Source organism: Brachyhypopomus gauderio, chromosome 7 (genome assembly GCF_052324685.1).
Source record: "Brachyhypopomus gauderio isolate BG-103 chromosome 7, BGAUD_0.2, whole genome shotgun sequence".
NCBI classification, from domain to species: Eukaryota; Metazoa; Chordata; class Actinopteri; order Gymnotiformes; family Hypopomidae; genus Brachyhypopomus; species Brachyhypopomus gauderio.
Window position 1 is genome coordinate 11,535,021 of NC_135217.1, and position 19,919 is coordinate 11,554,939.

Here is a 19,919-nt window from a genome sequence, read left to right on the forward strand (position 1 = left end):
TTCGCTCAAAAATCTTTGACATTCATACTGCTACTTCTTCAGAGCCAGAGATATTTTTGTCTACCAAGCGCCATCTACTGGTCTGGTGCTAATTCCTTAAATCTAAATGTATGTGCAGTTACTTTTGAGGAAATGTTTTATACAGTGTTACATTATGTGTCTATTAAAAGGTAATAGTTTATTAAATATTTGGCTAACCTTTCTGTCTCTGTACAGTTACTTGGTGGTAGAGCATACTCATAACAGCATTAGCACTGACATCATAATGCATGGTTTTGGTGGTTGAGTTGCTACAAGTCAGGCAGGCACAGTAGTGTTCAGTTTATGTGTTAGTGTCGGCTTGGTTAAGAGTGAACATATATGACACACAATAGAAATTAATGAGATGCAATGGCAGTTTGCTTTTGTTGTGTTTGATGCATTCATTTCTTAGATGTGAAAGTTAAACTGAAAATGTTACCAAATCAGTTTTAATATGAATTCAGATTCATGATTTGTAATGTTCTGGTCTCAGTCTCAACTCAGTCTAGACACCTATGGCCATCTAGCCTGTTGTACTCTGTATCCTGTTTGGGGTTTGATTGTTTCGCATATGGTAGTTTTGAACACAAGTTCCCAATAAAGTGATTGTGAATGTAAACGGTCTGCAGGTACCACATCCACTTTATCTAAAGGGTGAACTCTGTGTCACTCAGTTCTATTGGTGTCCAGTACAGCATGGTGTACCTTCAGACAACCTTGCTTGATTTGCTAGGCTAATGACATGTGGTTACCCAAAAGCCCAGAGTTGCCTAGTACTAGATATGGAGGATGTCATTTTGTTGGGAACATTGTGAACACTTGTGAGCCTTGGAGGGATAATCGAGGTGCAGGAGTGGGGACAGAGAACAGTCCCAACCAACAGTGTGATCTAGTCTACCTGCACTGGGCTTGCTCTGAACACAGTTCATGGGAATTAAAAATGCAGGATATTCCAAGGAAAAAGTAACAATTTCAAAAATCAACTGTGCAAAGCACTGCTGACCTGTGTGTGCAATGTCTGACAGAAAAAAAAAACCCAGTGCTAAGACTAAATAGGCTTTGGGATCTCTATGTTGACTAATGATTTAAGTGTTCATATCAAAAGATGTGCTCATGAGGATTCTGGTGGTTTCCTTCTCTGAAACATAATTGCAGTTTGTATGATGAGAGGCAGACAAAGATAGAAGGAAGAAAACACCCCCCCCCCCCCCCCCCCCCACCCCCCCAGCACACAGACACACACTTTAGTAGCATTTCATTCTCAGGTTTGAAGGATGCGAAACATATTCTGCATGTGTATACATACACTATATTGCCTAAAGTATACGCTCACCTTCCTTGGCTCACATATGAGCTTGAGTGACATCCCATTGCTAATCCATAGGGTTCAATATGACATTGGTCCACCCTTTGTAGCTAGAACAGCTTCAACTCTTCTGGGAAGGCTGTGCACAAGGTTTAGGAGTGTGTTTATTGGGATTTTTGACCGTTCTTCCAGAAGCACTCTTGTGAGGCCACATATTGATGTTGGATGAGAAGGACTGGCTCAGTCTCTGCTCTAGTTCATCCCAAAGGTGTTCTATTGGGTTGAGGTCCGGACTCTGTGCAGGCCAGTCAAGTTTATCCACACCAGACTACATGTCTTTATGGACGTTGCTTAGTGCACTGGTACACAGTCATATTGGAAGAGGAAGGAGCCAGTTCCACTGTTCCCACAAAGTTAGGAGCATGGAATTTTCCTAAATATCTTGCCATGCTGAAGCATTCAGAGTTCCTTTCAGTGGAACTAAGGGGCCAAGCCCAGCTCCTGAAAAACAACCCCACACCATAATCCCCCCTCCACCAAACTTTACACTTGGCACAATGCAGTCAGACAAGTAGCGTTCTCCTGGTCAAACCCAGACTCATCCATCAGATTGCCAGATGGAGAAGCGTGATTCATCACTCCAGAGAATGCGCCTCCAGTGCTCTAGAGTCCGGTGGCGGTGTGCTTTACACCACTACATTCAATGCTTTGCGTTGCACTTGATGTACGGCTTGGATGCAGCTGCTTGACCATGGAAACCCATTCCATGAAGCTCTCTGTGTACTGTTCTTGAGCTAATCTGAAGGCCTCATAAAGTTTGGATGTCTGTAGTGATTGACTCTGCAGAAAGTTGGCAACCTTTACACACTATGCGCTTCAGCATCTGCTGACCTCGCTCTGTCAGTTTACGTGGCCTACCCCTTCATGACCGAGATGCTGTCATTCCCAGACGCTTCCATTTTCTCATAATACAGCTTACAGTCGACTGTAGAATATTTAGGAGCGAATAAATATTACAACCAGATTTGTTGCACAAGTGGCATCCTTTCAGAGTTCCACACTGGAATTCACTGAGCTCGAGAGCGACATATTCTTTCACAAATGTTTGTAAAAACAGTCTGCATAGGTGCTTAATTTTAAATACCTGTGTGTTCTGATTCCGATGTGTTCTGATTCCGAATGGGTGAGCGAATACCTTTGGAAATAGTGTATATTATGTGTACCTGGATTTGTCTTGGTGTAACATGCATGATTAGACAAAACAAAATTGCAAAACGGAACTGCTGTGCAACATTTGGGGTTCTAGTATGTCTTAATACTATGTTGAGCTAATGGTGGTTATGACAACATCCTACTGTACCACTCTTTATTTGCACTTGGTGACCACAGACACAGTCAAGCTCTGGGCTTATCCATAGACAGACAGAAACTAAAGGAAATATTTTAATGAAAGTTCCACTTTTATCCCTATTGAGAAACACATTTGTACAAAGATCATAAATTGTTCAGTTGATATTTGCTGAAAATTGTGCAAGATCTTCAAATTATGCATCTGACAACTCTAGTTTACATAAAAACCTACTTGTGAACTTGGGATATTTTACAAGGTGGCACTGCAGGCTGTTGAGTTCTTACACTTCTATAGTTATCACTATAGCGCCCTCTCCTGACGGAGGATAACTGGTGTTGGTCAGGTTCAAATACAACATCAGTAAGAAATATTTTTCACTTTATTCATACTGAATTGCTCAACATTATCAATGTCCCCAACCCCCTCCCCCCATCAGCACAGTCCAGCCAGTCTTGCACACAGCCAAACACGTTAAGGAAACAAAGACAGTTCTGTGTTTTCCAACCCAGTCCTCAGAGACCACCATGTTTTGGTTCTGTCCCAGCACCCAACAAGCATGAACCAAGCAAACAGGAAACCTGAACACCTTGTACATGTGTGCTGGGAGATGGATTAGAGCTAAAAGGTGAACCATCTGACTGGGTTGAAAATCACTAATGTAAAAGTTGTAATCAAAACCAAATATTCTTAAAAAAAAAATGCTACAGCATTATCCACAGAATGTATTTACAACAAAAATGACCTCCAGCCAGGACTTTCAACTAATCCACTTCTGTTCTATTTCATATCTGAGCCAAGTAATGAGACTATTCAGCACCATCTGGTTCAGATAAATATGGAAACAAAACAAAAATGGACTTTCTGGTTCACACAAATGGACATGTCCACAGCTGCAGCTGCACCCAGCTGAGGACATGGTGCCCAAATACTGAGGCATCAGGTCTTATGTCTTGACCGCCGTGTCTCTGGACCTGTAGATGACGCCTCTGCTCTTTAGTTCCCGTACCACTCCTAGCACAGATCGAAAAGATTGTGGCTTGCAGATTAATATCAAGTGAAATGTACATGTCAAAGTGTCTGACAACTGTTATTCTTAACAGATTTAAGGATCATAAACATGCCACAAAAGTATGATCCTTAATGGATCAAACATTTTTTGCATGTTTCTGTTCCTTATGTGTATATACACTTGTACATTTTATTTGCAATGCAAATCCCACACTTACTATAATGTACAATAAGTGACTGAAAAAAGCTTACTGTGTGACAATTTTATAATTTCTCTATGAACTAACCTGGAGGTAATCGTCCAGTCACTGTTACAGCATAGACCCCTGGCTTGAAATTTCCTAAATAAAAAGAATGAAGTTACAAATACAGCAGTTAGGATTACGCAGGGGTCATTATGTAGATTCAGAAGTGCTCCTCTGAAGTGCTGGATGTCTTCTTACCTATTCTCTGCCATTTAGCCACCCAACTGTCCTCAGGGCTCATCATCGCAATGACACTGTAGACAGAACACAGACATGCGCGCACAAATGAACGTTATTATTATATACTGAAATTCCACAGCAGAAGTAAAATGAAAGAAGCCACTGCAGACCCGTCAAAGGATGAGCTGGTACATTCGTAAACCATCTCTCTGTTGCCCTTCATTTGTAGGTATGCTTCACAGTTGTCGCAACCATCATATTCGAACTGGTCAATGGTCTGTGAGGGAGAAAAGGCACCACTTTAGAGTATTTGTCTTCATAACAAGACTTGTGTCAAATTCGTAATATAACAATAACAACCGAAATACTCTGTTGGTTAAATCTGAACATTATATAATTCTTCCCTGGTTGGTGCAGTTACGTACGAAGTTACGTAATGGTAAGTAGCCCACTTGGATAGCAGTTAGTTACCTAACTACCAAGACTAGCTAATAACTAAAGATTCGGTAGTGAACTACACGGGCAGTGTATGTTGTACAAAACCAGTTGCTTTAACGCGAATGTAACACTTGTGCCCTCGACAGAAGTAGGATAGCTAGTTAGTGTGCTAACGTAGTTACGCTAGCTAGCTCACGGCACTCAGCTAACATTAAGCTAACTCTTAACTCTCATTACCTTGACAAGAGAACATAGCAGGCACGCCCGCAAATGGCGAAGGTCCTTCGGTACAGTCTCTAAGGACATTATAAGAACTTGGACAGAATACAGTTACCCGAATTGAACCTACTCTATTTCAAATAGAGACTTTTTTCATGGACATTAGCTAGGCAGCTAGCTAGCTCACTGTTCTTATTACAAGTTGCTTTTCCGGCGTTTTTAGATGATGTAATAAGCGCGCGTCAGTTTGCTGGTCCAGTACCACTCGAAGGACCGTGGCTGTTGTGATGAAATATTGAGAGATGATTCAGTTTATTTGTTGTACATTCATGTTTCATTTCTTGAAAGCACGTTTTTCTACTTTTTGTTGAAAAGTGGTTTCATGTAGGATATATAGGATATAAATAGGATTCGATAGGAAATTAACACGCGAAAGCATAATCGGAGAGAAATTAATTTAACTGTTCATTCTATAATAGGCCACAGTCATATAATCATATAAATACAAATTTCCACCAAGTAAACATAAAAAAATAAATAAACGAGAAGGTATTTTGTATGATATGCTCAATGTGTACAGGTGCATCTCAATAAATTAGAATATCATCAAAATTCAATATTTATTCAATACAAAAAGTAAGTAAGTAAGTAAAATTCATTTATATAGCACTTTTCACAGGCACAAGCCACAAAGTGCTTTACAACGGAAAATAAAATAAAATAAATCAAAAACACAAAAACACACACTATAAAACAGAAATAAAATACAGTGCACAAGGTCAACGGCTGCAACCTCCACCACTAACTAAACGCCTGCGTAAAAAGGAAAGTCTGAAAGTAGCTGTTTTTTTAAAAGTATCCACAGAGTCAGCTGATCTTAAATGTGGAGGAAGTGTGTTCCACAGTTTTGGAGCAACCACCTTAAACGCTCGGTCTCCACGAGTCTTTAGACATGAGCGTGGCACAGACAGTAAACTCAGGTTATTTGACCTGAGTGATCGCGATGAAGTGTAGGGGTGGAGCAGGTCAGCGACATACACAGGAGCTGTGTTGTGTAGTGCTCTGTATGTTAAAGTTAAAATCTTGAACTGGATCCTGAATTCTACAGGAAGCCAGTGTAAGGATTTTAAAATGGGTGTTATGTGAGACCGTCTGCTTGACTTGGTCAGTAACCTCACTGCAGCGTTTTGAATTATCTGTAAACGTCCACGAGCAGATACACTGAGAGATGAAAACAAGGCATTACAGTAGTCTATGTGAGATGAAATAAACGCATGGATCAGCATCTCTAGATCTCTAAGTGAAACGCGATATGTATTGATAACAAACAAAGTGAACTGTTTCAAGTGTTAATGTTCTGTTGATGTTGATGAGTATGACTTGCAGTCAACGAAAACCCAAAATCAAGACCAACTGAAAAAATATTTTTAATTCAGAAATGTTGGCCCACTGATAAGTAGGCTATGTACAGTAAATGCATTCAATACTTGGCCGGGACTCCTTTTGCACGAATAACTGAATCAATGCGGCGTGGCATGGAGGTGATCTACTAGTATAGGTCCACTGTGTTATATCAAGACCAAACTCAGCACAGCCGTCTACCAGGAAATTTTAGAGAACTTCATGCAGTTCTCTGCCAACAAGCTTTTTGGAGATGGAAATGTCATCTTCCAGCATGTCTTGGCACCTGTCCACACTACCAAAGACAGTGTGCAGTCATGGTGGTAGGGAACTGGTCTTGTGACCAGAGGATCGTGGGTTCCCAGACCTGAGGCCATGACTGAGGTGCCCTTGAGCAAGGCACCTAACCCCAACTGCTCCCCGGGCCCCCTAGTAATCACTAGTATGTGTGTGTTTTCTAACTGCACAGATGGGTAAAATGCGGAGGACAAATCAATTGACAAATAGAGCAACATGGTGGCTTGGTGGTTAGCACGTTTGCCTCTCAGCACTGGGGTCTTGGGTTCAAGTCCCTATCTGAGTGGAGTTTCCATGTTCTCCCCGTGTCTGCGTGGGTTTCCTCCGGGGTCTCCAGTTTCCTCCCACAGTCCAAAAACATGGAGGTTAGGTAAATTGGCAGTCCCTGACAAATTCTCCCTGAGTGTGTGTCTGTGTCTCTCTGTTCAATAAAAAGTAGTGTGTGTGTGTGTGTGCTTGTATGCCCAGTGGTGGATGGTGCTCTGTCACTAGGGTCTGTTCTCTCTCCCCTTCCTGCACCCCATTCAGTCCCCCAGGGGGCTGTGGATCCCGGTAGAGTATGCTGTGTGCAATTGGCTGCCGCTTCATGCCGGTGTGTGCGTGATTGGTTGTCTGTGACTTGTACCTGTGTTAAAATTGTAAAGCGCCTTGGGTATTCTGAAAGGTGCTATATAAATCGAACATTCATTCATAATTTACATTTTACATTTTATAAAAGTACCAGTACCTGGTTTAATAACCACAGTATCACTGTGCTTGATTGGCCAGCAAACTCGGGTGACCTAAACCCCATAGAGCAGGGGTGTCAAACTCATTTTCACCGCGGGCCACATCTGCTTAATCGCTACCCACGGAGGGCCATGTGTAACTTATAACTGTACCTACTCCATAATGTTAAATACCTCTGAATTTATTACTTATTACAAATATTATATACTGTTATTATAACATAAATCCTTTAAATTTATTAGGTTATGAAACCCACATTACTCCATCAATCAACGATCAAACTATGTGAATAAAGGAAAATTCATCAAATATATCACATTTACTTTGTTCAAAACTTGAAATATCAAATAACGCTCCTTAAGAAAAAGACTGAAGTGCGGCGATTTCTTCAGCCAAAATTAAGCTACCTTTTACTGCAGCTTCGTTTGTGAACACATTCTGTTGTGATCGCACTTTACTTTTTAATTCTTTGACAATTCGTCGTTTTTCTTGATGGCTAATTTTGGCATACATAGCTTCGTGTTTGGTCGCAAAATGCCGACGTATTATACTCTTTGACATCCGCCACCGCTTCATACCCGGTTTTCTCCTTGAAGCCCAAACATCGCTTTCCCATCTTTCTTGAAACACCCTTCTATCTGCATCAATGTTTCTCTTACTGGACATTTTGGGATCATTATTTGTATTTCTCAATTACACTTATTGGGAAAATCGCATCGATATGGAAACACCGCAGTGTCGAGATGCCGTCACTTCGCGGGTAACATAATTGTGGGAAATGTAGTTTTTGCTCACTTATTTTATTTTTTGACAATTTGGCTATTTAAGCTCTCGCGGGCCACATAAAATGCCGCGGCGGGCCACATTTGGCCCGCGGGCCTTGCGACACCAGACCCAGCAATGCAGACGAGCTGAAGGCTGCTATCGAAGCAACCTGGGCTAATATCAGTTTCACAGGCAGATCGTCTCCATGCCTCGCCGCATTGATGTTGTCATTTGTGCAAAAAGAACACCGGCCAAGTATTGAGTGCATTTACTGTACATACTTTTCAGTAGGCCAACATTTTTGAATGAAATAATTTTATATAATTTGGGTTTTCCTTGGCTGTAAGCTATAATCATCAACATTAACAAAAATAAACACTTGAAATAGATCACTCTGTCATGAATCTATATAATATATTATATACTTTTTATATTGAATTACTGAAATAAAGTAATTTTTGATGATATTTTAATTTATTGAGACGCACCTATATGTACTAATGCTGCTTCTGTAAAGACTATACACCAATGTCCCGCTAGAGGGCAACATTGTGCAAGGCCACATCAAGTCCTCGTGCGGCTAACTAGCTGGTTGAATTTAAATTCATTATGCGAGAACGTGCGTAACGGTTCGGGAACGTTAGCAACGGTTCTGAGAAGTGATCAAAAAAACTCTCAAAACAGGTAATTAGTGTGATCAGATATTATACAAATAGAATACGTTTCCTTGATTTTGACTAAAAGTTTCTAGCTATTAAAGTATTTTTTGCGCTTTTATTTTGATTAACGTTAATTGTAATTTATGGCTAACGTTGAACGTAGCTAACGTGTATAATGTTAGCCGGTTGGCAAACTAGCTAGTCAGCTAACTGGTTAGAGAATTCAGAGTGGATAGCAAGATCCGACTAAACAGTGGTGCTCTTTTGTCTTTAATCCCACTTAGCCAAGTAACAAGAACCTTTTTGATGGTTATGGAGTTGGACGAAGCACTTCTGTCCCTCCCCATCAACCCCAACAACTTCCCCGCCAAGCTGTGGCGTTTGGTGAATAGTCCCCTAAAGCGCTCCATCCGCTGGGACTCCCGTGGGGACGGAATCATCATCGACCAGCAGATGTTTGAAGCAGAACTATTATCACCAAGTAATAAACAACTGCGTCAATCACCAGATTTATTCAAAACAACTAATTTCGCTAGCTTCATTCGTCAGCTCAACCTGTATGGTTTTAGAAAAATGATACAAGCCGACAAACAAAGCAAAGACGATCCTGTCACAGACGGGATTCAGCACCATTTTCACAATTCAAATTTTAAACAAGGGCACCCGGAACTTTTGATCCATTTAAAAAGACTAACCAGCAGTAACAAGGCTAAAATTGAAGCTGGCATAGAAGTAAACTGTCGGCCACCCAACCGCCTCTGTCGCCTCTTTAATTCTCTCGAGGAAAACTCTGCAGCTGAGGTCAAAGGTCAGTTGTGTATTGAGTTGTGGTCAGTTGTGTTGAGTAAAAACACGCCAGGAAATCGTTGTTTATTCGGGTAAGAACTCTTATCTTTATTCAACTTATTTTTACTGCTCTAGGCTCAGTGGTCGTGGGACAAACGCTTCGGGGATTGCCACGGGAGAACGCGGCTGCATACCAGTATCACTTGGGTGGTTCTCGGCAGAAAGAGAGTGACCGAGCATCTATACCACCCAATGCATGGATAATGGGCAGTGGAGATGTTTCTTCAGCGACAACTTTCTACACTGACAGAGGCGTCCCTGTGTCCTTGATCCGGCGTTTTCCGACAGATTCATGCATGATTCAGTCAAACCCCACCTCTGGAATTATGCAACATGGTTCCCAAAACATTTCAGCCATTGGGCAGAAATTTACTCACACCTTCATTCCTCATCATTCCCAATACAGAACGGGATTCTTTGCACCAGGTGCTTGCACATTTCCCCAGTGTGGGACTAATCAAGTGCTACCATATCTTATAACATTATAACAGTCACTTAGGCTTTAATAACTTATTTTATAAAAGTACATATATTTCTTTTTTCTAATGAAGCATTGTTGACATGTATGAATGCAAGTGTGAATGATAAGTTTAAATGCAACTCACAGTTTGCTTGGCCTTTTACAGTGTGTCATGGCTGTATCCCAGATTCCTTGGATTCAGATATGTCATGTTCCCATCACCCACCTGCATCTTACTACAATTATGGCTTTTGCCCCGTAAGGACTGAGAAATAGTTTTAATCAACTTAACATGTACTGACTATGATGAGTGTGCATCTTTGCAGTGTCACATGTAATCACTACTTTAAGTTTCTTTTTTTCTTTTATCCAGAATATCTAGAATATCTTCCTACGTGTAATGCACGATATGCATGATGTGATGCATGGCAATAGCAAGAAAAGCAGTAGAAAAACTATCACATCAAACCAAAATACTGAGATTGTAACTTTGCAATTTCTACCACTCATTCACCAGACCTACTCGGTTGGTTGTCTTCAGCCCAGCGGCCCAGATCTAGACTTGAAAGCAGGTGACGGCCTGGAGCCCAAGAAGAGTGATGTGAACCTGGACACAGTGTTCAAGATTGTGGATGAGCTCCAGGGCTCTCCCAGGGTGTGCTTTGCTAAAGTGACCACCCCAGAGAAGAGCCTCAGTAGCCCCCCGGCTTCCTCTTCCTATAACCCCACTGGCTCGGCCTTGAGGTCTACGTCCGCCCCGGCTTTGAGACAGCACACCGTCCGTTCCCCGAGCCCCAGGGTCAGACCCACGCCTGTGGACGGCACCGTCGTTGCTGTACCGGGGAAGGATGCTCCTTCCAGCCAGCCAGAGACCGGAACAAAGAGACGCTTGGAGCAAAGACCCAGTAAGGCGGAGGAGGCGACTGTGGGATCTTCCACAAAGGTTAGTTATGATTCAGTGCCACACACTAAAGGGCCAAAGAGGTAAAAGGTGTCGTTGGTTGATACGGTAAGTAATTTAGTGACTTGTAAGTACAGTATACGCCCGTAACAATGGGCAGAACCGTTAATGGGGAAACCAATTTGACCCGGTGGGCACTTTGTGCTTTGTGGGTCGTCCCCTCCCCCAGGCTGCAGGTGCTGCTATGGCTGATCTGTCTGAGGAGCAAGCCAGAGGGTGAGCTTCACACAACGTCTCCCGTTCCCTCAGTTTTCCACTAAACAGCAGGTCTCCTGGAAAGATGACCTGGGTCAGAAATGAGTACAGATGAAAAGGCAAAATTTCTAAATATTTTTGAGAAAAATATTTTAATGTAAGACACCTGAATACACAACACAATTGATAATACCTTTTTCAAAAGAATTCTGTTACACATAGTAATTCAAGCAAAAGAGTAGATTTGATTTTATTGGCATTAAAGTATGCATTGAACACAGTTAGCATGTGAGTATATATTTATGAATATTTATCAGCTCTAGTACTCTTAGAAGTTATTTGAGCCCTTTAAGATTAGAGTTGTATGTCTGTGAGTTATTTGATGTTTACATTTTGTGAGTTTAAAAAACGAGTGTTCTATTGTTGGCTGTTTAAGTAACAAATATTAAACCTAATTTTAATGTATCTAATGTGCATTCATTAAAACACTTTTTAAAACATCAATCAAGGAAGGAAATCTCAAAAGTTAATGACATGAACAGTGTTGAATTGAATTGAAGTGGGTATGAATCCGTACAACACCAGACCATTATAAGGGGAACTACTGCGGCCCTGGAATGACTTAACTGAACCATTGTGCTCTTGTAGTTTCACGGGGTTCGTTCTGGATCTAGCTCAGAAGCATCAGATCTGTATTTCAACAGTATGTGTTTTGTACTAACTACCAAAAAAGCTTCTTTTAGTGAAACTGTTATCTGGCCATATCACCTGGTCATGCTGTCAGTGCAGCACTGTTCATACACAGCAGCAATTCATAGTGCTTCACATAAGACAGAAGAAAAATTAAACCTTACATGTGAGATTAATCTAATGCAATCTAATTGCAATCTAATGGTCAAATGGTTTAAATGGTCTAAAGTTAATTTAAAATTAATACAAGGAAAGGTTAAAGAGAAACATAATGTCAAGTTGTGCCACGAACACAGAATATAAAGACGTTACGCATCATCGTTATCATCATACAGACTGCAGTGCATCACTATATGTTTAGATGCTGACCGCTAGAGTGCGCCATGCGATGGTCAGTGTGGATGAGTGTGGCGCGACTCTGCTCCACCCTCAGTGACAGTCAGCAGGTAGACTCTCCATGAGATCCCCAGGGAGGGAGACTCGCCAAGGCTCCTACCACCACTTCGCTAGCGCCGTGTGTGCTTTTACAACTTGGTAACTTCAGAAACACTGAGCTGCCAGCCAGCCTTCTTGGCGCAGTCACGTATTTGAACAGCGGACAGTTTTTTGGAGGGCTGGTTGTTTATGAAGTCACATTTGCCTTTTACGACTTTCGGAAGGATTCCTGCTGTGGGAATTGTGTCCAGACTCCCGTTTGGGAATGGCAGCTGCAGTTGGACCGTACTCGACCAAGACGGCAGGTTACAGATGATGGTCAAGCAGCCTGCGAAGTACCGATTGGTCGGCTGCAGAAAGTACACGTGATTGTGAATCGCAATTAATCGCCCGTTACAACTACAAGCGGACTAAATATCAACTCCGGCGACGCATCGGTTAATTTGGTAAAAGTTCATACGGTCTCCAGATCGTTGTAGTTTTTGCGCTGTTCGACTGCCGTGAAAGTGCATCTGGAGCCGTGAGGGAAGTGTTGTGCTGCTGGTCACGGTTCTGTGTTGAAGGGGAAGGAGAGGACCGTGTGTGTGGAGTGCTGGGGAACCGCACACCTTGACCTTCACCTCCTGCGCCGCTCCGGATTACGGTGCCGTGGAGTTGCGGCGCCTCCATAAAATTCAGTTCGGAGGCTTCTGACAACCTGTTGAATTCGCGATTTTTTTTTACTCCAAAGGGATAAAGGGATACGTTCAGGTTTTTGGTGTTAACGTGGATATGGGTTCGTTATTTCAAATGGCAACATAGGAGTACGTGACAGCATATAAAACGGAGGAAGATAGAAAACCTTTGGTGCCTTAAACGTGGTGTCTGAATGGCAGAAACTCCCGATCTTGAACTGACCAAGAAATCAAACGGAACTTATTTGATCAAAGCGGTCCATGTCAGTCGTCGCTCTTCAAGCAGCGTAGCTTTGCTGCCAGCACGCATACATGTCTTTGAAGGCTTGAGTCAGTGTACACTATAATAGTCCCACTGCCAATAATCGTTTTTATGGTTTCTTGTTCACGTACTCTGTGTTTGGCCTCCCTTGTAAGTGATACAGGCTAGCCAACACTAATTAGCATTTGATTACTATTAAAAGTCGCTTTGATTTCTTTTGCATGCGATGTGAGGTGATATCACTTTTCTAAACTATACCTAATGTGTTATAGCAAGCCTTTTTTCTTTATAATGGTTACTGCTTTTTATAAGCTGCCATTACCTATGGAGTCATTTTATCCCATTTCGGAACGCACGCCTCTGGACCATGAGAGCACAGACCAGTAGACTTCCCCGCCGTACACGAGCCTCGTCCTAAGTCCCAAGAACAGGGGCAAGAGGAAATACATAAACAGCAGCCCACCCCGTCCCGGGTCCCTGGACGGCTGGGGTGCCACAGGTCATCACCTCGTCCTCTGCCCGTGGTTCTGATTGTCCGGCGCGAGGCGGGAAACTTGGCGTCGGTGCATTATGCGTGTCCGCGGCGCGCCGCTGCAGCCGAGTCAATGACGCTCCGTGCCGCGAGGCACCTGGCGGGGCCCTGGCCGTGGCTGCTGGTGGCGGCCCTGCAGGCGGCGCTGGGCCAGGCTGGCCTGGAGCTGGCCGCGGCTGTGGAGTCGGAGCGCTCGGCGCCCCGTGCCGTCATCAAGGTTACTCTGCTGAAGCAGGAGGGCACCGGCAAGCCCATCACCCTGGAGGGGGTGTTCGCCGGTAGCAGCGCCGGCTACGCCGAAGGGAAACTCATGCAGGTAGGTGGGTGGCGGATGGGTGGGAGGGCACATGGATATTGGTGGATGGTGTGGGGGGGGATATAGAGAGCAGCAGGTCTGCTAATGGATTAGATCTTTCTTTCCAAAATGATTGAATTTTGAACTGTTCCTCTGGATCATGGTATGCAAAAAATGGCTTTAAGCTTACGTAGTGTCAGTTTTCCACACACACAGATCCCCTATAGAGACAAGGACATGGAGTAATAGCAGTCACTCGCAGGCATTGGCCTGACATGTTCTGCTGAAACATCACTCAGAGCTCCTCTCTTTCTGTCTCTGATACCAGTCAGCTTGTTTGAACAAGAGAACCCCCCTAAAGCATGGTCACTCTTCCTCACACGGGCAAATCCACACCAGCAGGTGATCTGGGTCCCTAAAACGTAGTTACCTCTGGTGCCCCTCGACCTCAGGCTAGTGCCCTCGACTGCGACCTCCGACCCTAAACGTGGCCTCGGAGAACGGACGTGTCGCTAACCCAACGGAAGTGCCTGATCCTTCATGCCAGAGGGCAGATGACGGCATTGTTTTTATTCCACCTGAGATATTGCTGTGGCCCGGCGGAAACGCACACGTCTCGGCCAGGCCCCGACCATGGACCGCCCCAACCAGACTACGGTGGGGGTGAGGGATTTGTGACGGTGTAAACTGTTAGACCTGCATTGGAAGCGCAGGCTTTGCCAGATGTTCTTGTTTGGAGCCTACATGCAGTGCTGGGTAATGCCAGCCCATATTCAGCCCTGGAGTTATGGCTTGCTAGAACTTCATGAAGTGATTTGAAAGCCCCTCCACCCAAGCCCCCTCCCCCCTCTGAAAGCAGCACAATACTGTATGCAGTTAAACGTTCCTTAACATATTACTTTCAGTAAAAGGCTTATCAATTACTGGTCACTGGATGACTGCGTATGCATGTGTGCGTGCATGTGAATACAGGAAAAATATACAGCACTCTATACTGCATGTGTATACAGCACTCTATACTGCATGTGTATACAGAACTCTATACTGCATGTGTATACAGCACTCTATACTGCATGTGTATACAGCACTATACTGCATGTGTATACAGTACTCTATACTGCATGTGTATACGGTACTCTATACTGCATGTGTGTACAGTACTCTGTACTGCATGTGTATACAGAACTCTATACTGCATGTGTATACAGCACTCTATACTGCATGTGTATACAGCACTCTATACTGCATGTGTATACAGAACTCTATACTGCATGTGTATACAGCACTCTATACTGCATGTGTATACAGCACTCTATACTGCATGTGTATACAGCACTCTACTGCACGTGTATACAGCACTCTACTGCACGTGTATACAGCACTCTATACTGCACGTGTATACAGAACTCTATACTGCACGTGTATACAGCACTCTATACTGCATGTGTATACAGCACTCTATACTGCATGTGTATACAGCACTCTATACTGCATGTGTATACAGCACTCTATACTGCATGTGTATACAGCACTCTATACTGCATGTGTATACAGCACTCTATACTGCATGTGTATACAGCACTCTATACTGCATGTGTATACAGCACTCTATACTGCATGTGTATACAGCACTCTATACTGCATGTGTGTACAGCACTCTATACTGCATGTGTGTACAGCACTCTATACTGCATGTGTGTACAGCACTCTATACTGCATGTGTGTACAGTACTCTATACTGCATGTGTGTACAGTACTCTATACTGCATGTGTATACAGCACTCTATACTGCATGTGTATACAGCACTCTATACTGCATGTGTGTACAGTACTCCATACTGCATGTGTGTACAGTACTCCATACTGCATGTGTGTACAGTGCTCTATACTGCATGTGTGTACAGTGCTCTATACTGCACGTGTGTACAGTGCTCTATACTGCACGTGTGTACAGCGCTCTATACTGCACGTGTGTACAGCACTCTATACTGCACGTGTGTACAGCACTCTATACTGCACGTGTGTACAGCACTCTATACTGCATGTGTATACAGAACTCTATACTGCATGTGTATACAGCGCTCTATACTGCATGTGTATACAGAACTCTATACTGCATGTGTGTACAGAACTCTATACTGCATGTGTGTACAGTACTCTATACTGCATGTGTGTACAGTACTCTCCTCCTTTGGCAGATGCAGTATTTTGAGTAGCAAAACAGGCACTCTAGTGGGTTGTAATTGACAAGGAATTACACAACCTTTACATGTGACCAACCCAGTGCTTATGCATTAGTGTAAGGTATGTGTGTAAGTGGTGTGTGTGTGTGTGTGTGTGTGTGTGTGTGTGTGTGTGTGTGTGTGTGTGTGTGAGAGAGAGAGAGAATAACCCACTCTTGAGTAAGGTGCTCTCTCACCACACAAAGAGTGTGTTGTGTTGTATTATGTTCTTTGTTGCCGTGCCGACCTGTCGCGACAGGTCTACACTGCAGGGGTGCGCTGTGCTCTCCGGCTTTATGTGGCTTCCCTGTGGGAGTTGGGGTGGGGGGTGTTTCTCCCTGCAGCCTCTGTGTCCTGTCCCATCCACGGGGCTGCGTGGTGTCCTGGTCTCCTGCCAGGCCTCCGGTGTCTGCAATGGTTTACCTGCAAGGTAGAAGCCAGCTCCCTCCCTATACTGGATCTTCACATCCAGTCCCACTACCGAGCAGAACGTGGGCTGAAGCAGAGCATTCTCTCGCCGTTTCTGGGTCCTAGTGCCCCCCTCTTGCTCTGCTTTTCTTGCTCGCTTGTTCAGAGGTTTTCAGGCGTGTCTGCCTCTCTGTCCTCAGGCTACTCTGAATTCAACTGGCTCATCCCTGGCTGAGGATGACAGCCTGTGTTCATAACCACCAGTAATTACACATCTCAGTCCGGCTTTGATCTCCCTAAGCGCCATGTTTCTTCGGGCCACCGGCTGCCTCTCGGGGTCCTGGGTTCACCTCACTTTACTCCGGCCAGCCAGCGGATCACAGAGAGGGATAGTGGGAGGGGGGGGTTGAACAAGATTAGGCATGATGGTGGTGGAAACATTTCATGTTTGGGGGGTGGCGGCTACTGGTCTTGAATGGAAGTGGATCATGTATGGATTTGTATACTTGGGATATTAATAGTCAGGAGGTTTTGTGCAATTGTGTTGAAACGTGCCAGGGTTCCATTATGGGGATGATGGTGTCAGTGCGACAGAAATTACATTACATTCCTCTACCACAAGCATTTTTTATTCTTGTTTGCTTATTCTGAAACTGTCCATTTGCCTGAATACAGACTGAAGCTAGTGTTAAATTATGATGTTCATGGTGATTTTCTTTGGAAGTCGTCCTCTACACTCCCATGAACTGCTTAATCCATAGACTAGTGCTTCAGAAAAGCCCGAGGCCTGGTGCATACATTCCTGGTATGAATAGTCACAGTCAATGGTAACCGTAACAACCACAACAGTCGTTTGTCCTCTCCTAGCTTAGTGAGCACAGGTTTTGTACAGTCAGGAGAATATAACACCTTTAAGATCCCAGGGAGCCATGGCTCTGGCCACGATGCCTCCTAAGCAAAGGTCATTTTCTAGATATCAGGAGGCCAGGCGCTCTCTGTGTCCCGGAACTCTTTGGTCTTGCGCTCATGCCTTTGAAGACACAGATGCCTCGATGGACCCCGCATCCGTGCTTTTGTCCTGAAGTGTCCAAGGGGTCAGGCGCTCCAGGATGAGGGGCGGCCTGGTGACGCAGGGGCCGACACGCTGCATTCTGGGAAGGCTTTGGGCTCGAGGGGGAAGACAGCTGGTGCCTGAGCCTGAAGAAAGTGGGGGCTGGTGGGGGGGGGGGGGGGTTAATCCCATGATTGGCTCTATGCCCAATTAAAAGAAGCTGAGCCGATTGAAAGGGCTCACTTTCTCCTCTGGTTTTCTTTTCAATTGTTTTTTTTCCCCTGTCTTTTCTCCTTTGCTCTCTCCCTTTCTGCGAGGGGTCTTTGTGTGGGAGAGAGGTTGCCCTTTGTAATGGTCTCACAAAGACACTGGGTGTAATTGGCCTTGGGTTACGAGGACTGAACTAGGACCTGTTCTTAACCTAAATGTGATGTTGATCTTTCTATAAAAGGTGGGGGAACAGTTTCCAGGTCAGTGTTCAGAAGCAACCACTGCCATATTTTGGAAATGAGGAAAGCAATACATCGTAGATCTTGACAGCAAATCCTTTTAACACAGTGGCAGGGTGTGTAAAGTTTGAGTTTGGCTGTATTCTTCTCTGTCTCTCTCTGGAGTCCACGGCACTATCTCCTGATGTTTGAAGCGGGTGGATGCGTTGGGATGGAGGCGAGATGAAAGCATGCCGAGTCGAAAACGTGAGCTGGGATGATTAAAAATGAGACCCTTGTTTACTCGAGGCTTCCGATGGGCCTCCCCGCCCTTCATTCAGATGAGCTTCCTGTCCGCATTTCCTCCCCTGGAAACTGATAACAGCCCTGCAGCCCCTGGGCCCCTGCCTGCTGCTTAAGGCCTGTCGACAGTTGCATTTCAACTCGTTTTTGCTCTTTTCTGGGTGTAAACACTGATAATCTCACGATTAGAAGTCTGGTTCTTAGAGCTTCTATAAGCGAGCCTTTGGTACTAGTTTAATGCAGGCTCCACTGATAAGCTCACATTTACCAGGTTGGCATTCATATCAATTTACAAATATGTAATATAAAATGTGTCTGATATCCAGACCCTGATTATTGAGTCTAATTCCTGGGTAACTGGATTCATTGGAGGTTCCCCATCTAAACTAGCTAATCTAGAATTAGGTTTATTCTGCACCCAGAATGGCCATTCAAAGTTGCTCTTCATCTCTCGGGCACAACAGTTTGTTTTGGCAGGGTTGCGTTTACTCTGTTGTTTACGCACAGATGTCTCACCTAAGCAACCCCGTTTTACTCGGTCTAGTGAACACGCCTGCTGTTGCTCACAGCTTATTGGTTGCCCAGCACTTAGTGATGAATGAAGGGCAGCGCCGTCAGCACCACCCTTCCTGACATGCACCCAGGTCAGAGGTCATCGAGCATCATCCTCCACCCCCCCGCCCCCACACCACACTTCTCCCCCGCCAGTGCACAAGCATGCCAGAGCTGTCTGGGAGTGAAGGCAGCAAAGCAGGCTTGACCCCCCACCCTCCCCGTGTGTGTGTGTGTGTGTGTGTGTGTGTGTGTGTGTGTGTGTGTGTGCGCGCGTGCAAACATGAGATGGACAGAGGAAAGATGGCAAAACTTTCAAGGTAGCTTGTCTGCCTCTTGTTTATATCATTAGAGAGAGAGGGAGGGAGGAATTCCTGGTGTATTTGTGACTGTCACTAGAAATGTTGCACAACACTCCAAGTTTTAGGATAACAGCCTCCAAGAATGTTTCAATCAACTGTGTCTCTGGGCAATATATACACAAGTGCACACGTACACAGCAAATGTGCTCCTACATGGACTCGTACACAACCGCTCCACATTGTATATTCTCTGTGACAAATAGCTTCACGAACCAGAGGACCTACAGACATTGTCTTGCAAATAAACAAGCTGCTTTTCATGTACATACTCGAACAGCACAGAGGTCTCGTGAACACACAAACACACACACACACACACACACACACACACACTTGTTGAAGATCAGGTTCCTTCCTGTTGGGCCTGCACTCCCGTGTCTCCTGCTGTGTTGCTGCTCTTTGACGGGCTGCTGCGTTCTTGTCTCCATAACCCTTTAGTATGGAAAAGGCATTACTACTCTCCTTCACCCAGCCCCTACTCTCCTTCACCCAGCCCCTACTCTCCTTCACCCAGCCCCGACTCTCCTTCACCCAGCCCCTACTCTCCTTCACCCAGCCCCTACTCTCCTTCACCCAGCCCCTACTCTCCTTCACCCAGCCCCGACTCTCCTTCACCCAGCCCCG

At 44.4% G+C, this 19,919-nt stretch overlaps 3 protein-coding genes across 3 annotated transcripts in view; 2 read left to right on the top strand and 1 right to left on the bottom strand.

The window, feature by feature from the left end:
• Positions 1-2,757: 2,757 nt before the first annotated feature.
• supt4h1 (SPT4 homolog, DSIF elongation factor subunit) lies at positions 2,758-5,015 on the bottom strand. Its single transcript, XM_077011698.1, has 5 exons — positions 4,787-5,015; positions 4,282-4,388; positions 4,130-4,185; positions 3,974-4,027; positions 2,758-3,689 (listed from the first exon to the last, which is right to left on the bottom strand). The coding sequence occupies exons 1-5, from the start codon at positions 4,853-4,855 to the stop codon at positions 3,622-3,624; spliced, it is 354 nt and encodes a 117-aa protein (XP_076867813.1). The 5' UTR covers positions 4,856-5,015; the 3' UTR covers positions 2,758-3,621.
• Positions 5,016-8,531: 3,516 nt separating this feature from the next.
• Positions 8,532-11,546, top strand: hsf5 (heat shock transcription factor family member 5). Its single transcript, XM_077010675.1, has 6 exons — positions 8,532-8,644; positions 8,904-9,100; positions 9,541-9,891; positions 10,092-10,183; positions 10,443-10,868; positions 11,056-11,546. The coding sequence occupies exons 2-6, from the start codon at positions 8,926-8,928 to the stop codon at positions 11,104-11,106; spliced, it is 1,095 nt and encodes a 364-aa protein (XP_076866790.1). The 5' UTR covers positions 8,532-8,644; positions 8,904-8,925; the 3' UTR covers positions 11,107-11,546.
• Positions 11,547-12,193: 647 nt separating this feature from the next.
• The window catches only part of rnf43 (ring finger protein 43), an 82,097-nt gene continuing 74,371 nt past the window's right edge, over positions 12,194-19,919 (top strand). Inside the window, exon 1 of the mRNA XM_077011699.1 lies at positions 12,194-13,990. Within this exon, the coding sequence (XP_076867814.1) occupies positions 13,748-13,990 (243 nt within the window). The 5' untranslated portion in view covers positions 12,194-13,747. The remainder of the gene's footprint in view (positions 13,991-19,919) is intronic.

Excerpts from the sequence above, each read along its gene's own strand:
- supt4h1 (XM_077011698.1), bottom strand. The coding sequence starts at position 4,855 with ATGTCCTTAGAGACTGTACCGAAGGACCTTCGCCATTTGCGGGCGTGC. Across the intron at positions 4,028-4,129 it reads GGCTAAATGGCAGAGAATAG|GAAATTTCAAGCCAGGGGTC; the intron begins GTAAGAAGACAT and ends CTTTTTATTTAG. Across the intron at positions 3,690-3,973 it reads GACTGGACGATTACCTCCAG|GAGTGGTACGGGAACTAAAG; the intron begins GTTAGTTCATAG and ends GATCTGTGCTAG.
- hsf5 (XM_077010675.1), top strand. The coding sequence starts at position 8,926 with ATGGTTATGGAGTTGGACGAAGCACTTCTGTCCCTCCCCATCAACCCC. Across the intron at positions 9,101-9,540 it reads AGCAGAACTATTATCACCAA|GCTCAGTGGTCGTGGGACAA; the intron begins GTAATAAACAAC and ends TTACTGCTCTAG. Across the intron at positions 10,184-10,442 it reads ACAATTATGGCTTTTGCCCC|ACCTACTCGGTTGGTTGTCT; the intron begins GTAAGGACTGAG and ends CTCATTCACCAG.